The sequence below is a fragment of the Labeo rohita genome, chromosome 18, assembly GCF_022985175.1.
Source record: "Labeo rohita strain BAU-BD-2019 chromosome 18, IGBB_LRoh.1.0, whole genome shotgun sequence".
Taxonomy (NCBI): Eukaryota; Metazoa; Chordata; class Actinopteri; order Cypriniformes; family Cyprinidae; genus Labeo; species Labeo rohita.
The window spans coordinates 10,126,426-10,152,226 of NC_066886.1; the positions used below are offsets into that span (position 1 = coordinate 10,126,426).

Below are 25,801 nucleotides of genomic sequence, written 5' to 3' on the forward strand. Positions count from 1 at the left end.
TGATTTATACACTTTTTTTTTTTTTTTTTTTTTTAAATGTTGTATTTTATAATGTTGGTGTTATTTTATTTTTTTACTATTTTTTTCTCATCCAGTATTTTGAGGAAACACTTCCTAGGTTAGGAAATGCTGGGTTATCTTGTTTCATGGGTTGTTAATTCTGGATCGTCAGGTTTCAGGATTTGCATTACATTTCTAAATCTTGGGTTAACATTCTTATTTGCATACAGTATTTATGAACTTATTGACATTGAATTCAATTACTACATGCAAAAATCATGCAACCTGTAAAATAAATAAATGAATAATGTATGAATAATAAATGTTATATCTCTTGCCATAAACTGAAAAATACCATCAAAATGTACCCAAAAATAGAACGAAAATACAGACGAGTGTTAATCTGCTCAATCTTGATGTCACTGCCCCAAACAATGTTATAATGGACTATTTCACATCCAGAGATGAAGGATCGAATGAGTTACTAAAGAGGAGGAGTCTGATAACAGTCTATTTTATGTACACTGTGCGAACAGTTGCGCTGCGCTCGCTTTTCCTACAAGGTAGGCTGCATTGTAGTGCTATCTAAACATAAAAGGGGTCATCAAAAGTTTAGACACTATGCCCATGATAAACAACGTTAGTCTGTGTAATAATGCAGTACAGCGCTCCTGACTTGACAGACGAATCTCGTTAAACCCGTAAAGTGAAAGCAGTCTCACTTTAAACCCGTTTTTCTCAAAATTCCATTCCTGAAAATCATCGCTATCAGCCAACTTAAAATAGCCATAACTTTGGTAACGTTCAAGCTATGAGCTTGAACCCAGCTTTCATATGGTATCTAAACCTAAAAAAGGTAAAATTTCACCAAGTGTTGGATTTTCCTAGATCGCATTACATATGTTTAAAGTTTAACAAGCTAAATGTATGCATAAAGAATGCATAAAGGTTATAAATGCACATCTCCCTCTAACCCTGTCTAGCTAAAAGCCGGGCCATCCCTATTCCAGTGGACCTGGATGGTCAGGTCAATGCCCTGTCGCTAAAAACGCACACCAGCATGGTGCAGCGTGCAGTGAAAGACTGGAAGCTCTCAACCCGTGGCCGACCCCGTAAGGAGCCCTTTGGTGCTCATGATTACCGAATCATTGAGAAACTACAGGTAACGTCACCTTTACATCCAAAACTCTCACTGTTATACAACCGCACAGTTGTTGGTTTATCAAGGCAGCTGACCAATCAGAATCAAATCCTGTACATTCTGGAACATAAATTTGCATTTTGAAGACTATTAATCATTTGCCAGCCCTACTAATTAGATAAGTGTGATGGTGTTTGTGCGTTGTCTATGACACTTACTCCTACTTTTAATTTGATGTTATGTGTATGTGTTTCAGGGAGTCGTTGTGTATCTGGAGGAGCAGTTTAGTCCCCAAGTGCAGGCAGAGTTTTCTGTATTAGTAGATGTGCTGCAAAGCCCAGAGATGCTGTTTCCTGAGTCTGCTCAGCTCCGCAGTGAGGATGGAGCCTTTATGTCTAAGTGAGACACGCACCCACATCAAACAAATTAAAACCGTGCGTCATCTGCGATGAATATATTAAACAGGTCCAGTGGCGGTGTTAAAAATAGCCGTAGGTATAGGTATGACATTATAAATCACTGAGAATTTCTGCTGCGGCTCCAAACATTTGCGTCAGCAACACCCTTAACTGATTGTCTGTTGTATGTTTGCTTGGTAAAATGGTTTTGAAACATTTAAGTCTAATTGAAAATGTTCACGCTTATATATATGTGTTGGACCTGGTTGTGCTGTGATTCGTATACCAGCAGCATCATATATGAGCTATAAAATGTGTTTGTTGTGAATGTGCCTGGGGTTCTGAGCGTCTTATATAAGCAATTATCTGAGGCTGAGCAAAATATACCTCAAAAATCACAGAAGGTCTGCGTAAGAGGTGTGCTTATATAAATCTATACGACTAGGACGTAAAACACATTTCCTGTTTTATGTGTCACAGCTTGTTTAGACATTTAATTTATTAAAATGAAATGACTTATGGAAAATTGTTGTGCAGAAACAATTCAAATACTGAATGAAAATTCAAATAATGAATTGAAAACGGTCTCAAACTGGCAACTTAATAGTATGTGCTAGTGTCATATGCTCTTAGGATTTAATAGTTTTTCCTCAAATATGGCTTGCAAATCAATTGATTTTATTTACAGATATCAAATATATGGATTGATTACTATGTAGACTACTGTTCAAAAAGCTCGAGTCAGTACATTTGGATTCAAATAAGCGAAAGAAACAGTTTGTTACAAAAGGCTCCTGGAAAAAAATGTATCGCGGTTTATACAAAAAATAGTCAGCAGCGCAGCACATTGATAATAATAAATGTTTCTTGAGCACCAAATCAACAAATCAGTATGATTTCTAAAGGATCATATGACAGAAGACTAAAGTAATGGCTGCTGAAAATTCAGCTTTGCACTCACAGGAATACATTAGTCTTTAATTATTCAATTAAATTCATAAATTATTCATATATTATTCAATTAAATTCATAAATTCATGTTGTGATTCATGTTTTAAATATAACATTTTTTAATACAGAAATATTAAATGAATAATAACTTAAAAGATACTTGAAAAATGAAACTAAATCTGCCAGTAGGTGGTGGCAAGTCACTGATTTAATTACTGAATCATATCATTCATTTTGATTTGTTCGAACGACTGATTCATTCAGGAATAAAGCAAGCGACTGTCTTTATGAATGGGAAACTGAATCACTGACACTAGATTCGTTTAAAAACGCATGTTCATTCATAAACGAAACACCGCTGTGTTTGAATGGAGATGCGCAGCGGCTCAGTTGTGACTTGTTTCAGACTATTTTTGACGACAAAATAATGTTAACTTGTTTATTTAACTGTTAACTATTAAATCAATATCTCATTTACAAACTCCCTTAAAAACCATTAAAAGCCATTACTCATCTTAGTTCATCACGATCTCACAAAGTTCCATTATTATCAACAAAGCTCTCTACACTCCACAATCAATCCCTTATTTACACTCTGTCTACTCTTTGTTTATGAAAGGATTGATAAGATATATCTGTGATACATTACTCAGTGTTGCAAAAACACGTAGAAACGTTTGAAGCTCCCCTCAGCGCAAACACAAATATGCTGATCGGGCCAGTTGCACTGGTGCTTCAAAATATTTTTTCATAGTCGCACACAGTAGTTTTCAGTCGCAAATGGTCCACTGTAGAGTGATGCATTGGTGTGACTCCATAACCAATACTTTTACAGCATTTATTAATCTCAGTTAATGTTAATTTCAGCATTAACTAATGCGTTTTTAAAATCACAAGTTGCGTTTGTTAACAATAGTTTATGCACTGTGAACTACAATGAACTGTATTTTTATTAACTAACCTTAAGATTAATAAATAGTCTAATATATGTATTGTTAATTGTTCATTCATATTAGTTAATGCATCAACTAATGTTAACAAATGACAACTTATTGTAAAGTGTGTACCAAGTATGACTGGTCAAGCAGCCAGTTTAATATCCTTAATTTATATTACATGTTTAGAGTAAAATGTGTGTCAATATTTTCTCTCAGGCTTATCAAACACACCAAGAAACTGATGGAGAAAGAGGAGAAGCTGTGTATTAAGATCCTGCAGACTCTGCGAGAGATGCTGGATAGAAAAGAAATATTCGAGGAAAAGGTAAGTGTGATGGGAACTTTCTTTAACCTTATTCTGGCCTTTTTCTATTCCCATTTTTCCTAATGAATAAATGAATTTTAGTCTGTAATTATGAGAGTGTGTACAAAATGCGTTTCTAATACAACCAGCCACTAACTAGCAGTAACAACTAGCAGATCAGCTCAGGTTTTGTACCCCACATCAGAAATGCACCTGCCACCTCTGATGTCACAGCACCTTTAGGGAATGTGGCTGCCATGCCAGTGACCACCAGAAGAGGGCGTTAGTGCCAAAACCAAGGACTGTGAACTTGATGACCCCGCCCCTCAACCCATAGAGCTGAGAGTGCTTATGTGTGTGCGCGTAAAGCGGGCGTGCGAAGTGAAGCGCTGCTCCTGGGCCTCTGCAGTGTCGTTGGCATCTGTAGCAGGGTGAATGCTGGAAGTCCTAGAGCTCCAGACAGTTAATCAGCATTCAGTGGAGAAAGAGTCCCGCGCTGTTACATAAGCAAAGGCACATGAGGACACGCTCATAGTGTTGGAGCAAGTAGCCAAATCACCCAGCACCACAAATCAATACTGCAGAAAGCTGACTACGGCCTCGCACATGGAGAGAGGGAGTGAGAGAAAAATAAAGAGAAGCGAGAGTAGAAAAATAAAACTCCTGCGGATTAATTCCCAGTTGTTACATCATAAACATGATGACATCATAGTCAAATGAAAACAGTGTGTTCTAATATCAAAATATCAGACATGTTTGATATCCTCCAACTGGATCGCTGAATCATAGTCTGAAGCTACACTATGCATTTTTTTTTTAAAATGAAATCTGTCAACTCAAATCTGCAGACTGGCTCTGAGTTTCGTCAACTAGTGTGAACTTCTCCAGACTGTAAATCAGCGGAAATTCAGGGGGGAAAAATTGTGTAGTGTATTCCAGCCTTCAGATGTAAAACAAGACTTGTGACAAGTTTAGTATAAAGGTCCAGTTCCATTAGCAAGATTTTGGCACAATTTTGCATGCAAAAACAGGTCCTTTTTCAATAGTATAGTGATGTATGGAGTAGGGCGGGGTGATATGGCCAAAAAAAAATATCATGGTAATTTAAAAAAAACAGATGTGGCTTTAAACTATTCTTTATGGTCAGAACATGACGACATGACACTTGTTTTTTTTATTCTTTACACTTTTTCCAGTCATTTTTCCTTAAAGGAGAAGTCTACATCCAGAACAAAAATTTACAGATAATGTACTCACCCCCGCGTCATCCAAAATGTTCATGTCTTTCTTTCTTCAGTCTTAAAGAAATTATGTTTTTTAAGAAAAAAAAATTCAGGATTTTTCTACATATAATGGACTGATATGGTGCCCCTCGTTTGAACTTCCAAAATTCAGTTTAAATGCGGCTTCAAATGATCTCAAATGCAGCGATCGGTTATTTTCATTTAAAAAATACTATTTCAATACTTTTTAATCTCAAACGCTCGTCTTGTCTTGCTCTGCCTGAACTCTGTGTATTCTGACTCAAGACTGTTAGGGTATGTCGAAAAACACCAATCGTATTTTCACTGTCAACTTCAAAAATCATTTCAAAATCATCCTTCATTACTGCAGAAGTACCAGCCCGGTCTTTGCAAAGTGAACATGCAAGGTACGGTTCCATTAGTGAGATTTTAGCACAATTTTGCATGCAAAAATAGGTCCTTTTTCAATAGTATAGCAACATATGAAGTACAGCTTTCAAACCAAGCAGCTTTCTTTTGGTTTGTGTGGTGAGATTTTGTGACAGCCTTAAACATGAGCAAAATAAAAACTTTTCTTTTTTTTTACCTCCCAATTAGCAGATACCTATTAGAATGAATATAATTCACCATGCAAAAAGACACTGAGGAACAGTTCTGTGTGAGGGAAATTTTTCTCCATCCCAATCAGGCAGATTCCTATTAGAATGACTGGAATCTGACCCACAAAGTGGTGTTGAGGAATGGTAGATGTTACTGCACCTTACAAGTTAGGTGTCTTCCACAAAACTGGGTTTTTCAACATCTGAATGTGTTTGTTAATCTTAAAGTGTTCGTTTTCCCCAGAGTTTGGCTGTGTTTGCTGTGTTGTTGTATCATTAACGTTCTGACATCATAGTCTTTATGATATCATAGGGAGTGGGGGAATGTCGACACTTATTTTCACCAACTGAACATGTTGAATCAGCATTTGTTAAATCAAAATTTGTTGAATCAGAAATTCACCTGTGAAATGTTGCTAAGCAAAGATTAATGTAACCACACCTTCACAGCAAATATTATTTGCTCTGTCTCACCACTTAAAAAAAAATGATTGATGATGAGCTCTGAGTAGGGCTGTCACTAACGATTATTTTAGTAATCAAGTAATCAGTCGATTATTTTTACGGTTATATATATATATATATATATATATATATATATATATTTTTTTTTTTTTAAGCCTTTAAAATACATATATAATAGCAATGAGGCAAAAATAATTTGTTCAAATAAAGTATCAAAAGCAAGTGATCATATGATTTTACTGAACAAAACTTCAAATACATAATGTATTATTAACAACAGAGCTAATGCACATTACGTATTATAAGAAATGCCCGCAGTGGGTGCCGATGGCCTGCTGATTTGTTTTTTCACTTTACTGCGTGATCTAATCATTGTTTAAAGGAACACTCCACTTTTTTGAAAATAGGCTAATTTTCCAACTCCCCTACAGTTAAACAGTTTTCGAATCCATTCAGCTGATCTCTGGGTCTGGCGGTAGCATTTTTAGCATAGCTTAGCATAGATCATTGAATCTGACTTGAGTTAGCATCTAACTCAAAAATGATTAAAGAGTTTTGATATTTTTCCTATTTAAAACTTGACTTTTCTATAGTTACATCGTGTACTAAGACTGACGGAAAATGAAAAGTTGCCTTTTACTCTCATTCTGGCGTAATAATCAAGGAACTTTGCTGCCGTACCATGGCTGCAGCAGGTGCAATGATATTACGCAGCGTCTGAAAATAGTCTCCCTGTGCAAGCAGGTGGTCATGTTGGTTATGTTGACGGAAGTTAGACTATTTTCAGGCGCTGCTTAATATTATTGTGCCTGCTGCACCCATGATACGGCAGCAAAGTTCCTTGATTATTACGCCGGAATGAGAGTATAGTTCCTAGCCATATCAGTCTAGAAAATCGTAACTTTACATTTTCCGTCAATTTTACTACACGATGTAACTACAGAAGTCAAGTTTTAAATAAGAAAAATATCGAAACTCTTTGGTCTTTTTTGAGCGAGATGCTAACGGTCTAATTGGATTCAGTGATCTATGCTAAGCTATGCTAAAAGTGCAACCGCCAGACCCCGAGATCGGCTGAATGGATTCGAAAACGGTAAAACTCAACTGTTTAACTCTAGGGGAGTTGAAAAATGAGCCTATTTTCAAAAAAGTGGAGTGTTCCTTTAATATTGACTAAACAACATTTAATTCAAATGTCCACCTAATCTTTAATAATTTTGAATATGTGGACATCAAAACATGTAAACTCAGAGTGAGGATTTAAACTTTTTAATTTTGAAATTGTGAAGAACAGTTGCATATTGAGAAAGGTATTGATGTATTCTCCTGAGTTTGCGTAGGTTTATAAAAGATTTACCTTACAAATCTGATGAAATGGCGCGCGTTGCGTTCCCAGATGAACATTATAAAACAGCATTTAAGCATTTTCAGCAATACATTTCTGACATTTATAATGTGTTTAGAAGCAATTCTCTGAATTGCCTTTACACAGGCTTTAAAGGGGTCATTGGATGCAAAGTTCACTTGTTGTATGAACATTAATGTGTGTTGGCAGTGTGTGTACACATCTACCCTATAATGATAAAAATCCATGCAGTGGTTTTTAATTAATCTGTAAAAATAATATCCCCTATTTCAATTCGAGCCATTCTCAGATGCCCGGTGTGGCATCATATCGACAGAGAGGCCACTCCCACGATAGTTGATTGACATGAGCGTTTTACCTCAGATCAGTTGTAACAGTCTGACCTCCATTGTTTCGATGGAGGGATGTAAGTTAGACAAGAATATCTCAGATTGAGGTGTTGTGTTGCTGGATATAATAATGAACATAGTGGTCGTCATTTACTCCCGACATCTGAGCCACTGAAGATGCAGTGGATTACATTTGTTTGTGAATGGAATGCAGCTCCCGATCTACATATATCCGTCTGTGTTTGCGCAAATCATTCGTGATCCAGCTTCACTTACAGCAGAAGTGAGTATTAGGTTTTTTTTTTCCTGAATCTTTGTGATCACCTTTTCTAATAACATTCTAGTTAGCAAGTTTAGCGGCTTAACGCGGCTAAAATAAACAGGCTCGTCACTCCACAGAGAGAAGAGAGGGGCGGGGCAAGTAGAGCTCATTAACATTTAAAGCAACCTCGACCAGAATGGGATTTTTACAGAGCTGATTTTGGCAAGGTAAAAAAGGTGTTATTTACACTACCATTGAGAAATTTTAACCAAAGCATGTTATAGACTTTTCATTAAGATCCTAAGGAGTCATATCAACTTGGAAAATGGGCATCCGATGACCCCTTTAATGTTGAGCTGTACGAAGCACAGATCACACAAAAGTCATTTTCAAACCGAGCAGCTTTGTGTTGGTCAGCATGGCAAATTTGTGTGATAAATTTGAATGTGAGTGAAATCTGTATGGGAACCTTTTTTGTGTTTGTGCGAAACTTACGGATCACACGGGTTCCTATTAGAAAAGCTGGAATTTGCCGTTAAAAGTTTGCCTAGCAAAAAATGTAGGCACACCTTTGTGCAATTCCACATTTGTTTATTTTGAAGCGTTCATTCTCAACCGTGTTGTTGCATCATTGTGACATCATTGTCATTGTGATATCACAGTGAGTAGTGGAATGTTTTAAATGTAACATACAAGACTTAGTTTAGAAGTATAATAGTGACTTATATTCGTTCCGTCTCTTCAGCACAAAAAAGATAGTTTGCGTAGTTCCACGTCCGTATGTGTTTGTTTATTTTGGAAGCGCTCTTCTCCGCGGGGTTTGGCTGTTCTGCCATGTTCTTCCCGCCCTGAGAGTGGTGCTGCGGTTGCACGCAGGCCTGCTCGGCACAGACCGCCGGCTCCCCGGGGAGAGAGAGAGTAGGAGGGCGAGCGAGGGAAAGAAGGAGGGAGGGAGCGAGCATGTGAGAAGCCATGTGAGGGAAGAGAAAAAAGCGTGGCACAGCAGCAGGCGGAGGGATTGGAGAGGCGCGGTGTCTGCTGAGTCCATGAGGCGACGGAGCGGGGGGTGTTTACGTAACCGGCCTGCAGTGTCTGAGCCAACCTCACGTGGCTCATCATGTTCTCGCTCTCGCTCACTCGCTCGGTCTCTCCCATCATTTAGCACTTGTTTACCTCGGTGCTTTTTCTCTCAAGTCTTTGTTTTCGGGTTGGATTTCTCTCATACTAGCTTGAAGCCATTCTCTCTCTGTCTCTCTCGCCAATGACTTGGTGATTTGGTTGCTGAGCAGCAGGTCATGACTCATGAGCAGACATAATTGGCCTCTCTCTCTCTCTCTCTCTCTCTCTCTCTCTCTCTCTCTCTCTCTCGAATGATCACTTGTGTCAGCGCAGTGAGCTGAACGTGAGCGTGTGTCTGCACACAATGTACAAAATGTTTAAAATGTCAAGCAGGTGCTGTTGTTCTGCTGTAATTTTAGATATGTGGTAATGGCCAACCGGTCACAGCAGAGAAAGCTGAGCACAAGGCTTCAAAGTGGCGAGAGTATGCATGTATTTTCCTGCGTGTTTATTTGTTTTTTGGCACTTGGGTAGAAGTGTGTGTAGTTGTGTTCAGGAACATTTGACTTGTGGTTCTAGAGAGGGTGTGGTTTTGACTGTTCTAATTTTAATTATTTTATGGAATATTTTGTTTTTGTTTTTTTTATAAATGAGTTATTCATTTTTTTTTTTAATTATGTTCCTTCGTCAACCTTACGCTAACTTCCCCTAGCCCTCGCAACAAAACCTCTTCTCTGATGACGTGTTCACTGACGAATGGGTGGGAAAATAGTCTCTTCTCCATCAAACTCTCACATTTGATGACGATCCAATATAAATAACAGCAGTCCTGTCCTGTTAAACAAAGTCCTGACATTTTTTTCTTTCAAAAGACAATTACATTTTTTTGTCTCGTGCGAACTTTAAAGAAATAGTTCAGCCAAAAAATAAAATAATAAAAAAAATCAATAATTATTTATTTTCATAATTATTTTATTTATAGATTTTTATTATTCTTTGTTTTTATTGTATTTTTGTGAGGATGTACACTACCAGTCCAAAGTTTTTGAACAATAAGATTTTTAATGTTTTTTTGTTTTTTGTTTTTTAAAGAAGTCTCCTGCTCACCAAGCCTGCATTTATTTGATCCAAAATACAGAGTAATATTGTGAAATATTTTTGCTATTTAAAATAACTGTTTTCTATTTGAATATAATTAAAAAAATTAATTTATTCCTGTGATCAAATGTACATTTTCTGCATCATTATCAGTCTGCAGTGTCATATGGTCCTTCAGAAATCATTCTAATATCTTCAAGAAACATTTGTTGTTATTATTATTATTATTATTATTATTATTATTATTATTATTATTATTATTATCGATATTTAAAACTGTTAATTTTTTTTCAGGATTCTTTGATAAATACAAAGTACCTAAGGTCAGCATTTATCTAAAATAAAAAGCTTTTGTAACATTATACACTATACCATTTTTTAGGAAAAAAATGATAGAAATTAATACTTTTATTTATCAAGGATGCTTTAAATTGATCAAAAGTGATGATAAAGATGTTTATAATGTTGCAAAAGATTCTATGTTTTTCTGAACTTTGTATTTATCAAAGAAACCTGAAAAAATCTACTCAACATAATAACAGAACAATTTGTGAAGGATCATGTGTCTGGAGTAATGATGCTAAGAATTCAGCTTTAAAATCACAGGAATAAATTACATTTTAAAATGCATTCAAATAGAAAATAGTTATTTTAAATAGTAAAAATATTTCCAAATTTTACTGTTTTTGCTGTACTTTGGCTCAAACAAATGCAGGCTGGGTGAGCAAAAGAGACTTCTTTAAAGAACATTAAAAATCTTACTGTTCAAAAACTTTTGACTGGTAGTGTATAAAGATGTAAAATAACCGTTTTCTATTTTCATGTTTTTTTAAAATGTTTTCCAGTGATTTTTTTTTTTTTTTTTTTAAACAATGTAAAAATCGATACTGTTACTTTTGTTAAAATGAATACATCATTTTTTTTCCAAAAAATAAAAAAAAAGTACAGTAGTTTAAATCGTTACAAATTTGAATAAATTCTGCCTGTTAAATCAAGCCTAATTGTTCAAGATGAGTCCTTAAAGGCACAGATTTAAATTTTGGGTGTTAAAACAAAAAGTTCTAAAACAAAGACCGTCATGTACTGTGCTGTGTTCATGGGCAGGTTGTGTTCTAACAGTGATCTACGTCAATGAAAATCCAAACCTGTTCATTAATCCCTCTGGCTGAATTTCCAGTACTGGCACAAGCACACCAGCACCATTTTCATGGAAAAGGGTGGAATCAATGCACCGCACAGGTTTGTGTTTTTGCAGAACGTGATAAATGTGTGAGTGAGTGAGCGTGGCTCGGTGTACGTGTAAAACCTTTCTGTAACACAGCCAAGCCACTCTAGCCCTTGCGTACTTTCCCTCTTTTCCAAGATGTTTCTGTTCATTGCGTCCAGCTCTTGTTGCAAAACATTAACTGCAGCCTGTTCTGGAGTGTGTTTATATAGAGTAATACCTCACGTCTCACGGGATGGGTGTACCCTTGAAGTAAACTCTCTCTCATACCAGTATTTGGTGACTAGTTTTGTGTGTGTGTGTATAAACAGGCCTCTCCTGTTTGTTGACAAAGGAAAGAAAAGCCCTGTTACATAACAGCCTATGCCTCTCTCTCTCTCTCATCCTGCCTGTATTTCTCTCCAGCCAAGTTTCACACTACCGCCCGGAGGCAAAGCAGCTTTTCAGATTACCAACCTCAAACGGTTAAGCTTCTCACACACATGCAGATACACACACATCGCTGCGCACACAATGCTGGGCCGGGGGTGGGAACGGGACATGTACATGCTTTAAAATGCGCGAGCAGGGCTCCCCGATGACTGCGGTGGAATACGACTGTTTCAGCCCACACACAAATCCCGCCAGAGCATTCAGAGCTCTTAGACCAAAGCCTACACGGACACACGCACGTTTAACCTAGGGGTCCCGTCACATGCCACCATACCTGTTCAGGAGTGCTGCAATGAAATAAAGCGAGAGGTGGCGTCCCTGCTGCTACATTGAGCATTTGAAATCTATACAAAACATGTTTGTGATGCATTTTAACTAGTGGATTGTGGTCTATAGAGAGTCCAGATTTTCACGTTGCATCTTTAATGCATTATCTCCCATCTGCTTGTAACTGTGTTTGTGTATTTGCAAGTGTGTTGGGTTTTTTTGCTTCTCACCCTCATTGTTTAAATAAGTCATCAAGCGTGGTGCAAGAGGTGTGTGGTCACCATGGAAATAAGCCCGGAACATGTTGTACTGCTCCCTTTCCTTTAAGAGCCAGAAAAACACACCTGTAGATGATCCACAGGAGGTCCACAGTACACGGCAGGAGTGAGCTTTAGTGGGGAGACTAACTTTAGGAGCCGCATGATCTCAGCAGCTTGGATCATGTTTTCTGTTGATATTCATCCTGGTCATTTTGTCCTGCATACACGCTGTTGGAAAGCATCGCAGTTACTTCATAGGGATATTTTTAGAATAGAATCCTCATCGAAGAAACTGAAAATTTATCCATGTAGGGCCAGTGAAAATTGCTTAGGACACAGTGTTTGAATCTGCTTGCCATGTCGCCATTATTATTTACATTATTTACTATATCTATAGGCTGCATTTGTTTGATCAAAAATAGTGAAAATAGAAATACTGGAAAAAAATTATTGTAAATTGTACAACTGTTTTCTATTTATATGCATTTAAAATGTAATTTATTTCTGCATTTTTAGTGGCCATTACTGTACTTCAGTCTCTAGTGTCACATGATCATTTAGAAATTATTTAAAAAAAAAAAAATGTGACACTAAACACTGGAGTAATGATGATGAAAGTTCAGCTTTTATGTCAAAGAAATAAAGTAATTTTTAAAATATATATAAAATTAGTAAAATAATTTTAAATTGTAATAAAAGTTCACAGTATTCCTGTTTTTACAGGGTTTTTTTTTTTTTTTTAAATCAAGAACTAGGCAGCCCCACACATAACATGCAGGAGAGAAAAAAAGGTAAATTGTTCACACAATTTACTAATTCGTTACTTTGGTTTACTAAATCATGCACACAATTTACTAATTTGTTCCCTTGTTTTAAGTAAACTGTGCAAATGAAATTATTATTATTATTTCGCACACAATTTGCTTAAAATGAGGGCACATCATTATTTTGTGCACACGATTTACTTAAAAACGAATTAATGAATTAGTAAATAATGAATTAGTAAATTACGTGCACGATTTAGTGAAACAAGGGAGCAAAGAAGTAAATCGTGCACACGATTTTGTAAAACGAGGAAACAAATTAGTAAATTAGTAACTAAAATCGTGCACACAATTTACTAATTCATTACCTTGGTTTACTAAATCATGTACACAATTTACTAATTTGTTCCCTTGTTTTAAGTAAACTGTGCAAATGAAATTATTACTGTTATTATATTAGTATTATTATTATTATTTCACACACAGTTTGCTTAAAATGAGGGCATATCGTTATTTTGTGCACACAATTTACTTAAAACGAAGTAATGAATTTGTAAATCATGTGCATGATTTAGTGAAACAAGGGAACAAATTAGTAAATCATGTACACAATTTAGTAAATCGAAACAAATTAGTAAATTGTTCTCATGATTTAGTAAAATGTGTGAACGATTTAGTAAATTGAGTGCACGATTTTAGTAAAGTGAAGAAACGAATTGGTAAATTGTGGGCAATCTTTGCGATTGCCTTTCCTAATAATGTGCTAGTTAGCAAGTTTAGCGGCTTAACGCGGCTAAAGTAAACAGGCTCTTCACTCCACAAAGAGAAGAGGGGGCGGGGTGAGCAGAGCTCATTAACATTTAAAGCAACCTCAACCAGAACAGGATGATTTTTGCAGAGCTAATTTTGGCAAGGTAAAAAAGGTGTTATTTACACTACCATTGAGATTTTTTTAACCAAAGCATGTTATAGACTTTTCATTAAGACCCTAAGGAATCATATCAACTTGTGGAAAATGGGCATCCGATGACCCCTTTAATATCTATGCATTTAGAATGCAATGTTATTAAAGAGAGTCTTGGCCCTGCCTGCAAATCAACAAAACAAATTGATATCTCTTTTCTACATGCTTTTATAACTGCCTCAGTGGAAGGCCGTGGAACAGATGTTATTAATGTTGGCTGTTTATCAGCCCTTTGCTTGTATATTTGATAGATTTAAGTGGATTCATCATGCAGATTAATTGTGCATGAGACTAAGCATCTGTGAACGTGTGGCGAGTACCATTTGTGTAACGTGCCATGCTATTTGTGTAAATGCTCACTTCGTGAGCGCCAAGTGTTCAGATGTGTCCGAAAACAAGGCCCGAGCATCCACGGGTCAGGCGCCGACGGCAGACAGTGAATCTCACAAACACGTCTTATGTCCCTAAGGACGTTAGGCGATCACATGCCCCACTTCCGAATGACACCAGGGTCAGTCATCTTCAGGAATGGTTGTTTACGTCCTTGCTGCTGTTTGTCTTGGCCCTGCCTGCAAATCAACAATCTCTCCAATTGCTCTCACATGCAAGGCTAATTTGTTTTCCTGCTTGTGGCACTGTTTATAAGAAGAGCCACATTGAACACTGCTACCTCTGAGAGCAGGACACAAGGGACCTCTGGACCAATCGCCGAGCGGTCAGGCCACTGGACTGGGCGGATGCTTACAGGAACCCGGACTTAGAGACTCCCCCTTGTCCTCCTGACTGTGAAAAGATAGATGCTAGGGGAAATTGATATTAGAGAGTAGTGCTAGGTATCAAGGCCAGAACCAAAGCAAGTGTAGCTTATGATCAAAATGCAGCAAGATCTTAAAATCCTCAGAAGACTGTTCAGAATTGCATTCATATGTGAATGAGTCATTCAGATCAGTTTTGTGAACCAGATTTAATGAAAAGATCCAACTTAAAAGCATAATTCGTTCCACTCTCATGAATAGCGAGAGCTATTAAGTGAATAATGACTTGTGTTTTGACTTCAGAAGACTTGGTATAAAATGCAAATTGCTTTCATACAGGATTTAAAATTAAGTTTTCCATTTAAGAGGCAATATTTGCCCCCCTTAATTGACTTCCATGGGAAAAAGTTAGTGAAAGCTAGAGATTACGGTTTATAAAGTTTTAAACATGGAGACTTTTCTTACACAAATGCGTCAATTTGCTTTATATGGTTTTTTTTTAGCTCCCGGAGCTGTATGGAGTACTTTTTATGATGGATGGATGCACTTTATTTGACTTCGAAATCTCAACAGCCATTCACTGGCATTATAAAGCTTGGAAGAGCCAGGACATTTTTTAATATAACTCTGATTGTATTCATCTGAAAGAAGAAAGTCATATACAGCAATGATGGCCTGAGAATAAATCATGGGGTGGTTTTCATTTTTGTGTGAACTGTCCCTTTAATCGCACAGGGGCACAATGTTTTTGCCCCCTTATTTTGAATTTGTTTATTTTAGTAGCATTTTTGCCCCAGGGTTATATTTTCATGGTGGTTTTGTGTCTTTGAACATTTTTAAGCTTGAAAAAGTATGCAGAAGTAGTAGAGTGAGCTATTTTTTTAATAAATGAACTAGCATCTTTCTCTCATTCTTTTTCCACTCTTCTGTTATGCAAGATCTCGACTCGGAGAAGATGTGGTCGTGGGGTTCATGTCTAGACTGCCTGACGAGATTTTAGGTGTATTGATTTTTCTCTCACACTCTTTCTCTTCCATAAATCTGTTCCACCCAAAGTCACACTCCTCCCTCCGCTCTTAAAAATGGGAGTGCATGGTAGCAAAGTTTCAGTCCATTAATTTTACAGTGCCAATGAAGTTGTTCTGAAGGCCTTTTGTGTTGTGTGAGATGTTTACACAAGCGCTTCAATGGTTAACACATAAAATAAGGTCTCTGGCTTAAAGGATTAGTTCACTTTAAGAATAAAAAAATTCCTGATCATTTACTCACCTCCATGTCATCCAAGATGTTCATGTCTTTCTTTCCTTAGTCGAAAAGAACTTAAGTTTTCTCCATATAGTGGACTTCAGTGGTGGCCAACAAGTTAACGGTCCAAATTGCGGTTTCAGTGCAGGTTCAAAGGGTTCTACATGTTCCCAGCTGAGGAATAAGGGTCTTAACAAGTGAAACGATCTGTCATTTCCTAAAAAAATCACATTGGAAAGGTCATGTGCGGTTAGTTCTTCGTCTGTGTACTATGGTTCAAAAAGGTATGTTAGGCCCAAAAACTACATCTCATTTTCTCCTCCAACTTCAAAATCATCCGACATTGTTTTACCTTTTTAAAGGGCGTTTGACTTTCTTTGCATGTTCACTTTGTAAACACTGGGTCGATACTTCCGCCTACGTCACACGTGACCTTTCCAACGTGAACACGAAAAGTGTGAGGTTGAGCTAGTGCAAGACGAGCACTAGCTTGTGGCTAAAGTATATACAATTATTTTTTTTTATTTTTTTTTTTGACTGAAGATTTCTGACTGAAGAATGACATGAACATCTTGGATGATATTGGGGTGAGTAAATTATCAGGAAATTTTTAGTCTGGAAGTGAACTAATCCTTTAAGTCAACAGGGAATGTTTAGTTTATACAGTTGAAGTCAAAAGTGTACGTACACCTTGCAGAATGTGCAAAATGTGAATTATTTTACCAAAATAAGAGGGATCATACAAAATGCATGTTATTTTTTATTTAGTACTCACCTGAATAAGATATTTCACATAAAAGATGTATACATATAGTCTGCAAGAAAAAATAATAGTTGAACTTATAAAAATGACCCTGTTCAAAAGTTTACATACGCTTGATTCTCAATACTGTGATCTTACCTGAATGATCCACAGCTTTTTTGTTTAGTGGTGGTTGTTCGTGAGTCCCTTGTTTGTCCTGAACGGTTAAACTGCCTGCTGTTCTTCAGAAAAGTCCTTCAGGTCCCACAAATTCTTTGGTTTTTCATCATTTTTGTGTATTTGAACCCTTTCCAACAATGACTATGATTTTGAGATTCGTCTTTTCACACTGAGACTCCTATGCAACTATTACAGAAGGTTCAAACGCTCACTGATGCTTCAGAAGGGAAAACGATGCATTAAATCCTGGGGGGGTGAAAACTTTTTGAATTCGAAGATCAAGGTAAATGTAACTTATTTTGTCTTCTGGGAAACATGTAAGTATCATCTGTAGCTTCTGAAGGGCAGTACATAATGGAAAAATTATGATATTTAGGCAAAATAAGAAAAATGTACACATCTTCATTCTGTTTAAAAGTTTTCATCCTCGGCTCTTAATGCATCATCATTTTTCCTTCTGAAGCATCAGTGAGTGTTTGAACCTTCTGTAATAGTTGCATATGAGTCTCTCAGTTGTCCTCAGTGTGAAAAGATGGATCTCAAAATCATACAGTCATTGTTGGAAAGGGTTCAAATGCACAAAAATGCTAAAAAAAAAAAACAAAGAATTTGTGAGACCTGAAGGATTTTTCTGAAGAATAGCAGGCAGTTTAACTGTTCAGGACAAACAAGGGACTCATGAACAACTATCACTAAAGAAAAAACAGCTGTGGATCATTTAGGTAAGAACACGGTATTGAGAATCAAGCGTATGTAAACTTTTGAACAGGGTCATTTTTATAAATGCAGATATTATTTTCTCATGTGGACTATATGTAAACGCCTTTTATGTAAAGGCTTATTCATGGGTTTCATTATCTTATTCAGATCAGTATTAAAGAAATAACATGCGTTTTGAATGATCCCTCTTATTTTGCTAAAATAATTAACATCTTGATTCCGCAAGGTTTATGTAAACCTTTGACTTCAACTGTATATATTAATACATTTTGTAATTTTCAATACTTTTAGTTAGTTTTCTCTGTGTTTTTTCTCTTCTGTTCAATTTTAACACATCCAAAACTTGGAAAAGAAAGTCTGGCAGCTGTAACCTTAGAACAGAGCCCCATGTGTTGTAACGGGAGGCGATATGACCCAGGGGTGTGCCGTGAGGCCTAAGACAGAACCAGACTTGATGAATCCAGCAGCACAGAGCACCCCTCCCATTTGCTATCTATCTCTCTCTCTCTCTCATTCTCTAGATCCCTCCATCCTGAGTTCTCAGGTACCTGCATACAGCAGCGGAGGGCTTTTTTTGAAGCTTGCTGGAGCATCCCAGGCTTAGCCAGGCCAGCCGCAGTGTGGCGTGCCCGTGCACATTTTAAAAAAAAACTCAGCCTGTCTGTTTCTTCCTCCCCACTGCTTTATCTATCCCTCCATCTTTCTCTCACCCTCCCTTCTCTCTCTCTCTCTCTCTCTCTCTCTCTCTATCTCCTATCTGTCTTTTTTCCTCTCGCTGTCTCTCTCTTTTGTCCTCACTTCACCTGTGCAGGGTATCTTTTTTTTTTTTTCTCTGCCATGCAGCAGCAGACGGATGAGTCAGACTGGCACTGCTACCTTCATCTCTCACTTTCCTCCTCTGTCTTCCCATCAAGTCCTCCGCAGAAGTGCAAGAAAGACTGCAGCATCAGGAGACACTAAACTCCCCCATTACAGCTGGTTTTGTAGAGAGCAGCTTCTAGGAAAGCATGTCCTATTACAGTGAACAGCAGCAGGAAATGATGAGGCCCTGAATATGGACAAATATGGCTAGTTTCTGAAACTTAAAGGGATAGTTCGCCAAAAAAAATAATTTACTCACCCTCGTGTGTTGCAAACCTGAGTGACTTACTTTCTTCTGTAGGTCTCAGTGTTTATTTTCTGTCATATACAGTGGAAGTCATTTTTATTTTATATTATTTTTTTATGTAACTACTTTTTTTTTCTTTAATTTTTTTTAATTTGATTTTATTTGATTTTATGTTTATTTGATTGTTTTTATTACTTATAGTTTTTATTTTATTTTCTTTTTTGTTGTTTTTATGTAACTATTTGATTTTCTTTTGATTGTTTTTATTAGTTTATTTATTTTTTTATTGTTTTTATTACTTATGGTTTTTATTTTTTTTTATTATATTATATTTTATACTTTTATATGTTTTTATACATTTTTATGTAACTATTTTTATTTTATTTTAATTGTTTTTTAATTATTTATTTTGAGTTTTTATTACTTTTTTTGTATTACTTATGATTTTTATTTTAGATTTTTATTATATTTTATGCTTTTTTGTTTTTATTAATTTTTATGCAACTTTGTATTTTATTTCGTTTATGTATTTTTTTATTAATTTCTTATTTTTTTAATTAAATTTTTTAATTATGTATGGATTTTATTTTATATTCTTTTTTGTTTTTATTTTTATGTAACTACTTTTTAAATTAATTTTAATTTTTTTATTAGTTTCTTTAATTTTTGATTGCTTTTATTACTTATGCTTTTTATTTTATATTAATTTTGGGTTTTTTTATTTATTTTTATGTAGCTACTTTATATTATTTTAATTTAATTTTATTTTATTTTCATTGTTTTTATTACTTATAATTTTTATTTGATATATTATTATATTTTATACTTTATTTTTTATTTTATTTTGTAAAGTGAACAGCAGCAGTAAATGATATGAAGAGGCCCTGAATATGGACAAATATGGTTAATTATGGTGTTTCTGAAACTTAAAGGGGTAGTTCACCCAAAAAAAACATTTACTCACCCTCATGTTGTTGCAAAGTGACTTACTGTCTTCTGTAGGTTTCAGTGTTTTTTTTCTGTGGAAGAAAAGTCACCAAGTGGAAGTCGATGGTCACCAAAATGAATAACTGGTTACCAGCGTTCTTTCATGTTCTGCCAAAGAAAGTCATGCAGGTTTGAAGCCAGCATGATGGCGCGTAAATGATAATTTTTGGATGAGCTGTTTCTTTAATAGAGAATGTTCACCTGCTTTTGTGTGTGTGTGTTTGTGTGGCTGCTCGTCCAGACAGTGGAAGCAGACACAGTCTGTGCTGACTGCTGATGAGTGTTTACTGAGAGAGTGGGAACAGCAACAACACGTGCTTGTCAGAGTGAGAGAGAAAAGTGTCTTCTCTCTGTGGCAGTTTGTCACTCTTGTGTCGCCGCATACATGGCCACACGGCCACCCTGGGTTTCATTATCCTTCTGGGTGACACAGTGTGGAAGAGTGAAGTCAGTAAAATGTCAGGGTCTGTCCAGCACCTTACTCCTTTCCTGGCTGTCCACATGGTACTCATGAACAATTATTTGCTTTTTACTAGTCGGTTGCAGGTGGTGTTAGTGGGAGGGACGTTGTCATTCTGGCATTTGAATGACCAAAAAAGGGTAGAATGTGTTGTATCAATATTTTAACCCTTTTTTTTTTTTAGAAAAGAACTGTAGGATAAAATTTAAAAGTAAACTAACATATTGATGACATCAGTGTTTTATTTTATTCATTTTTTTCTTTGTTCATTTTTTTTATTTTATATTGTTTTAATTGTTTCATTTTAATTGCATTGTTTTTTTTCTTTTATTTTTAATGATTTTTAATAATAAAATGAAATAAATATTCTGTTTTCCATTTTTCATTTTTAATTTGTTTTATTTTGATTTATTTTTATTCATTCTTATATTTTTTATTTGATTGTTTTTATTACTTATGATTTTTATTTTATTTTTTGTTTTTATTTTTATGACTTTATTACTTTACTTTTATTTACTTTATGACTTTTTTTATAACTACTTTGGTTTTATTTTATTTTATTTTGATCATTTTTATTACATATGGTTTTTATTAATTTCTTTTATTTTTATTTGATTGTTTTTATTACTTGTGGTTTTTATTTTAGATTCTTTTCTATTTGTTTTTATGCAACTATTTCTAATTTTATTTATTTATATTTTTAATTATAATTATTTTTAATATTTATAATATTTTTTTTTTTATTATTATTTTTTTGTTTGTTTGTATTACTTATGATTTTTGTTTTATATTTTTAGTTTTTATTTACTTTTATGTAACTTTTTTTATTGTTTTTGTTACTTGTGTTTTTTATCTTAGATTCTTTCGTTTTTATATAACTATTTTTTATTTTATTTATTTTCATTTGATTTACCTTTTTTCCCCTTGTTTTTATTTATTTATTTTTTAAATTACTTATGGTTTTTAATTTATATTCCTTTTTGTTTTTATTTTTATGTAATTTCTTTATTTTATTTTTATTGTTTTTATTTTTTTTTTTTTATTTGATAGTTTTTATTACTTTTTATTTTATATATATATATATATATATATAATATTATAATATTATTATTATTATTATTATTATCATTATTATTATTATTATTATTATTTTTTATTTAATTTTATTTTATTTTATTTTTTATTTTATTTTTTTTGTTTCTATTAATTTCTTTTATTTTTATTGGATTGTTTTTATTACTTATGATTTTTATTTTATATTCTTTTTTTGTTTTTATTTATTTTTAAATATTTTATTTTATTATGTCAGTTGTGAAGACTTTCTCGTCTATTGAAAGTGGCCATCTTTGATATTTCTACTTTGATAACTATAGTTACAGCTGTTATTAATGGTCATCATATGAGGTGCTTGACTTCGGTATTTTTTTCATGCAAATGCTGTCTGACCCGCTCTTGCAAGCTGTCGAATAAACAGGACAAGTTAAGAGTCACACCTGTTGGTAAATACAGTTTTCAGTCCCAAACACTGACTGCCTGAATGCAGTCTTTCTCTCTCAATCTCAAAAATACTCAAAAAAGCTGCAACTCTTCCTAGCCAGATGCATAAAAGCATGAAAATGAGACAGACAGGAAAGATAGAAAGAAAAGAAAGAACATTCGGCCAGGAGACAGAGGAAGGGAGAGACGATCAGTACCATCCCGCTCCCTCTACCGTGTCTTCCTCGTGATCTCTCAGCAAGCCGCCACCAGGTGTTACATAACTCTCTCTCTCTCTGTGTTAATCTATCTCCCTCGCTCGCTCCCGGTCTCTATGCCAGCCGCTCTCCCCCCCCACCCTCTGTCTTTTTCACACGTTCAGTTTCTCTCCCACTGGGAAACAGATTTTCAAGGCAGCCGTCTGCTCTCTACCTTCAGCACTCGCCGTCTCACCCTCTGCCTCCCCGAGGTTTCGCTACACTTCTGGCATAATTACAGCAATTACTACAGTTTATACTAGTTATGTAAAAGTTCTCCCATGTGATTGTGTGTTTTTATCCAACACGGTTGGGTGGAAAACACTCAAAAGTGTGAAGAGAATCAAAACGGACAGGAAATGAAGTACTCTCCAATTCACAGTCCGATATGAATCTTTGCACTAGCTTGTCAAAAAATGACTCTTTTGAATTAAAAATTAAAAATTAAAAATTTAAGGAACGTTATGGATTCGGTACAGGTTGAGCTATATTTATTTATAATTATGTAAGATTATTGTTTTCTGTGGTAATTTTGCTGCTTTGTCATATTTTTAATTTCATTTTGTTTTGTTTTTATTACTTATTACTTTTATTTATTTTATTTATTTATATTTTTTATTAATTTCTTTTATTTTTTTATTTGATTGTTTTTATTACTTGACCATAAGTAATAAAAACAATCAAATAAAAAAAAAAAAAAAAAAAAAATATATATATATATATATATATATATATATATATATATATTTTATTTTTTGTTTTTTTTTTTTTTTTTTTGTATCTAATTTTTTTATTACAGTAAAACAGTAATATTGTGAAATATTATTACAATTAAAATTAAAATTATAAAAAAATATTTTTAAAATGTAAAATTAAATTAAAATTTAAATTACAATAATGAATTATTACATATATATATATATATATATATATATATATATATATATATATATTTTTTTTTTATTTTTTGTTTTTTTTTTGTTTTTATTTTTGTATCTAATTTTTTTATTACAGTAAAACAGTAATATTGTGAAATATTATTACAATTAAAATTAAAATAAAATATGCAGTCTAAAATTATAAAAATATTTTTTAAATGTAAAATTAAATTAAAATTTAAATTACAATAATGAAATATGCAGTGTTACATTTATACAAAATGTATTTTAAAATGCATCTTAATTAAATTAAAATAACAAAATATGCAGTCTAAAATTATATAAAATTTATTTTACAATGGATCATAATTAAATTAAAATATTAATTGAAATAAAATATGCAAATTATATAAAATATATTTTTAAATATTTCAAAAATATTTTTGCAGCCACGTAATCTTGAAAATGTCTACAATGTCTTGAAATGTCCTTGAAAAAGCACTTTAGTGGATTCTTTGAATAGTTCAAAATAACAGCATTTATTTAGAATACACATTTATGATTTTTTTTTTGTTCATCATAAATGCCTTTACTGTCACTTTTGATCAATTGAACGCATCTTAAGTTACATAAAAAACAAAAGAAAAAAACTTACCGATGCCAAACCTTTTTAAATGTACTGTGTATAGCAAGTTTTTTTTTTTTTTTTTAAATATGCAAAACATAGTTTCAAAACATTTCTAATTTTTTAATTATATAAGTTATATAATGGTGCCTTTCTGTTTGTTTGTTTTTTTGAATATTTGAAAACATTTTCATGACTGAAAAATCAAAAGACCTGATTGCAACCCATATTTTAAGGATGACCCAACTCCCTTCCTCTCATTTCCTTAGGGTAACGCACTGAGGAAGAGTCTCCTTACACACTACTTTGGCAACCAGAAGCCTCACACCAAAGCCCTGGAGTACAGCGGCGGGAACAGTTCATCCTCTGGAGGTACGGTTCACAAATGACCATCAAGTTCGGCCAACTTCTGCCCCCTCATACCTGACTCAAAAGTGTTGTCTGTGTGTAAACGTGTATAGGTGGTTCTCCAGGACAGGACTCTGATAAGCCAGGCACTAGCTTAGTAGACATCCAGTGCGCGCTGGACAACGTTGGCGCCTCGGAGCTGGTCGTCGATCTCATCGTCAGCACTAAGAACGACCGTATCTTCGAGGAGAGCATTTTACTGGGCATTGCACTCCTGAGAGGAGGAAACACACAGATTCAGGTATAAACAGGACACACATTCACAAGACATTTATAAGATTCAGGTGATGTAATTTCTTACCATTTCTCCATGCAGAACTCTTTCTACAATCAGTTACACAAGCAGAAGAAGTCAGAGAAGTTCTTCAAGGTCTTCTACGATCGAATGGAGCAGGCGCAGAAGGAGATCCGCTCCAGTGTGTCAGTCAACATGTTTGAGCTCAGCTGCAGGAAGAGAGAGGAGGAAGGCGAAGGCTCTGGAATTAGACATAAAAAAGGTATACGTCTGCTTTCTCAGGATCTTTCAGACTAAACATGAGGGAAAAGGATATACAAGAACATGGAATACTGACTGTTATGAAAACTGTAAAGAAACATCAGGTCATATTTCACCCTAAAATCAAAATAAGAATATAAACAATAATATTTTGCACACGGAAATCAAGCATGCCTTTTACTTGCTTGCTTTATTGACTAATGTGTGAAATGTCTTATTATAATGCAAAAGAAAATGATGTAATTTAAACTGTAATGTTTAAATTAATGTACATGGTGTGTACCAATATACACCATGGTAGCACAGTTATTTATTTATTTATTTATTTTTTACTTCAGTAATAAGAATACACAACAAAAGTCCTAATGAACCATAAAAATATTTATTTATGAACAATATAATTTCTTTGACCCTCCCACCACATTTATTTATTTATTTAGCAATGTAACATCAATGACAAATATAAATGGAAATTAAATTTTTTTTTTGATTTTTAAAATATTATTAAATGAAGGCCCTTATGGTATATTTATTTGATCAAAAGTGCAGTAAAACAGTAATATTGTGAAATATTATTACAATACAAATTAAATTAAAATTTAAATGAAATAAAATATGCCAATTATATAAAATTTATTTTAAAATGCATCTTAATTAAATTAATTAAACTAATGTGAGAAAAGTCTTATTATGCAGAAGAAAATTATGCAATTTAAACTGTAACGTACAAATATACACCATGGTACCACAGTTTTTTATTTGTTTATTTTTTTTTATTTCAGTAATGAGAATACACAACAAAAGTCCTAATGGACCATAAAAATATTTATTTATAATGTGATATGGCAATGACAAATATAAATGGATATTAAAATATATTTTTTAGATTTTTTTAAATATTATTGAAGTCTCTTATGATATATTTATTTAATCAAAAGTGCAGTAAAACAGTAATACTGTGAAATATTATTACAATTAAAATTAAATTAAAATTTAAATGAAATAAAATATGCAAATTCTATAAAATTTATTTTAAAATGCATCTTAAATTATTTTTTAAAATAAAGTATGCAGTCTAAAATTATATACAATGTATTTTAAAATGGACCTTAATTCAATTAGAATGCAAATTTAAATAAAATATGTAGTCTAAAATTATATAAAATATTTTACAATTATTTTCAGCAGTCATTTATTCAGTTTTAAATGTCACAATCTTGAAAACGTGTAAAAAGTCTTAAAATGTCCTTGAAAACAGTACTTTAGTGGAAACCGTGATGTGTTTTTTCTGGATTCTTTGAATAGAAAGTTAAAAAAAACAGCATTTATTTAAAATACACATTTATATTTTTTGTTTTTCATCATAAATGTCTTTACTGTCACTTTTGATTACTTGAA

At 34.0% G+C, this 25,801-nt stretch overlaps 1 protein-coding gene across 1 annotated transcript in view; it reads left to right on the forward strand.

The window, feature by feature from the left end:
* itpr2 (inositol 1,4,5-trisphosphate receptor, type 2) overlaps positions 1-25,801 on the forward strand; it is a 104,368-nt gene that overhangs the window by 43,535 nt on the left and 35,032 nt on the right. Inside the window, exons 35-40 of the mRNA XM_051134464.1 lie at positions 984-1,162; positions 1,398-1,540; positions 3,645-3,753; positions 23,769-23,871; positions 23,961-24,148; positions 24,224-24,404. Coding sequence (XP_050990421.1) covers positions 984-1,162; positions 1,398-1,540; positions 3,645-3,753; positions 23,769-23,871; positions 23,961-24,148; positions 24,224-24,404 — 903 coding nt within the window. The remainder of the gene's footprint in view (positions 1-983; positions 1,163-1,397; positions 1,541-3,644; positions 3,754-23,768; positions 23,872-23,960; positions 24,149-24,223; positions 24,405-25,801) is intronic.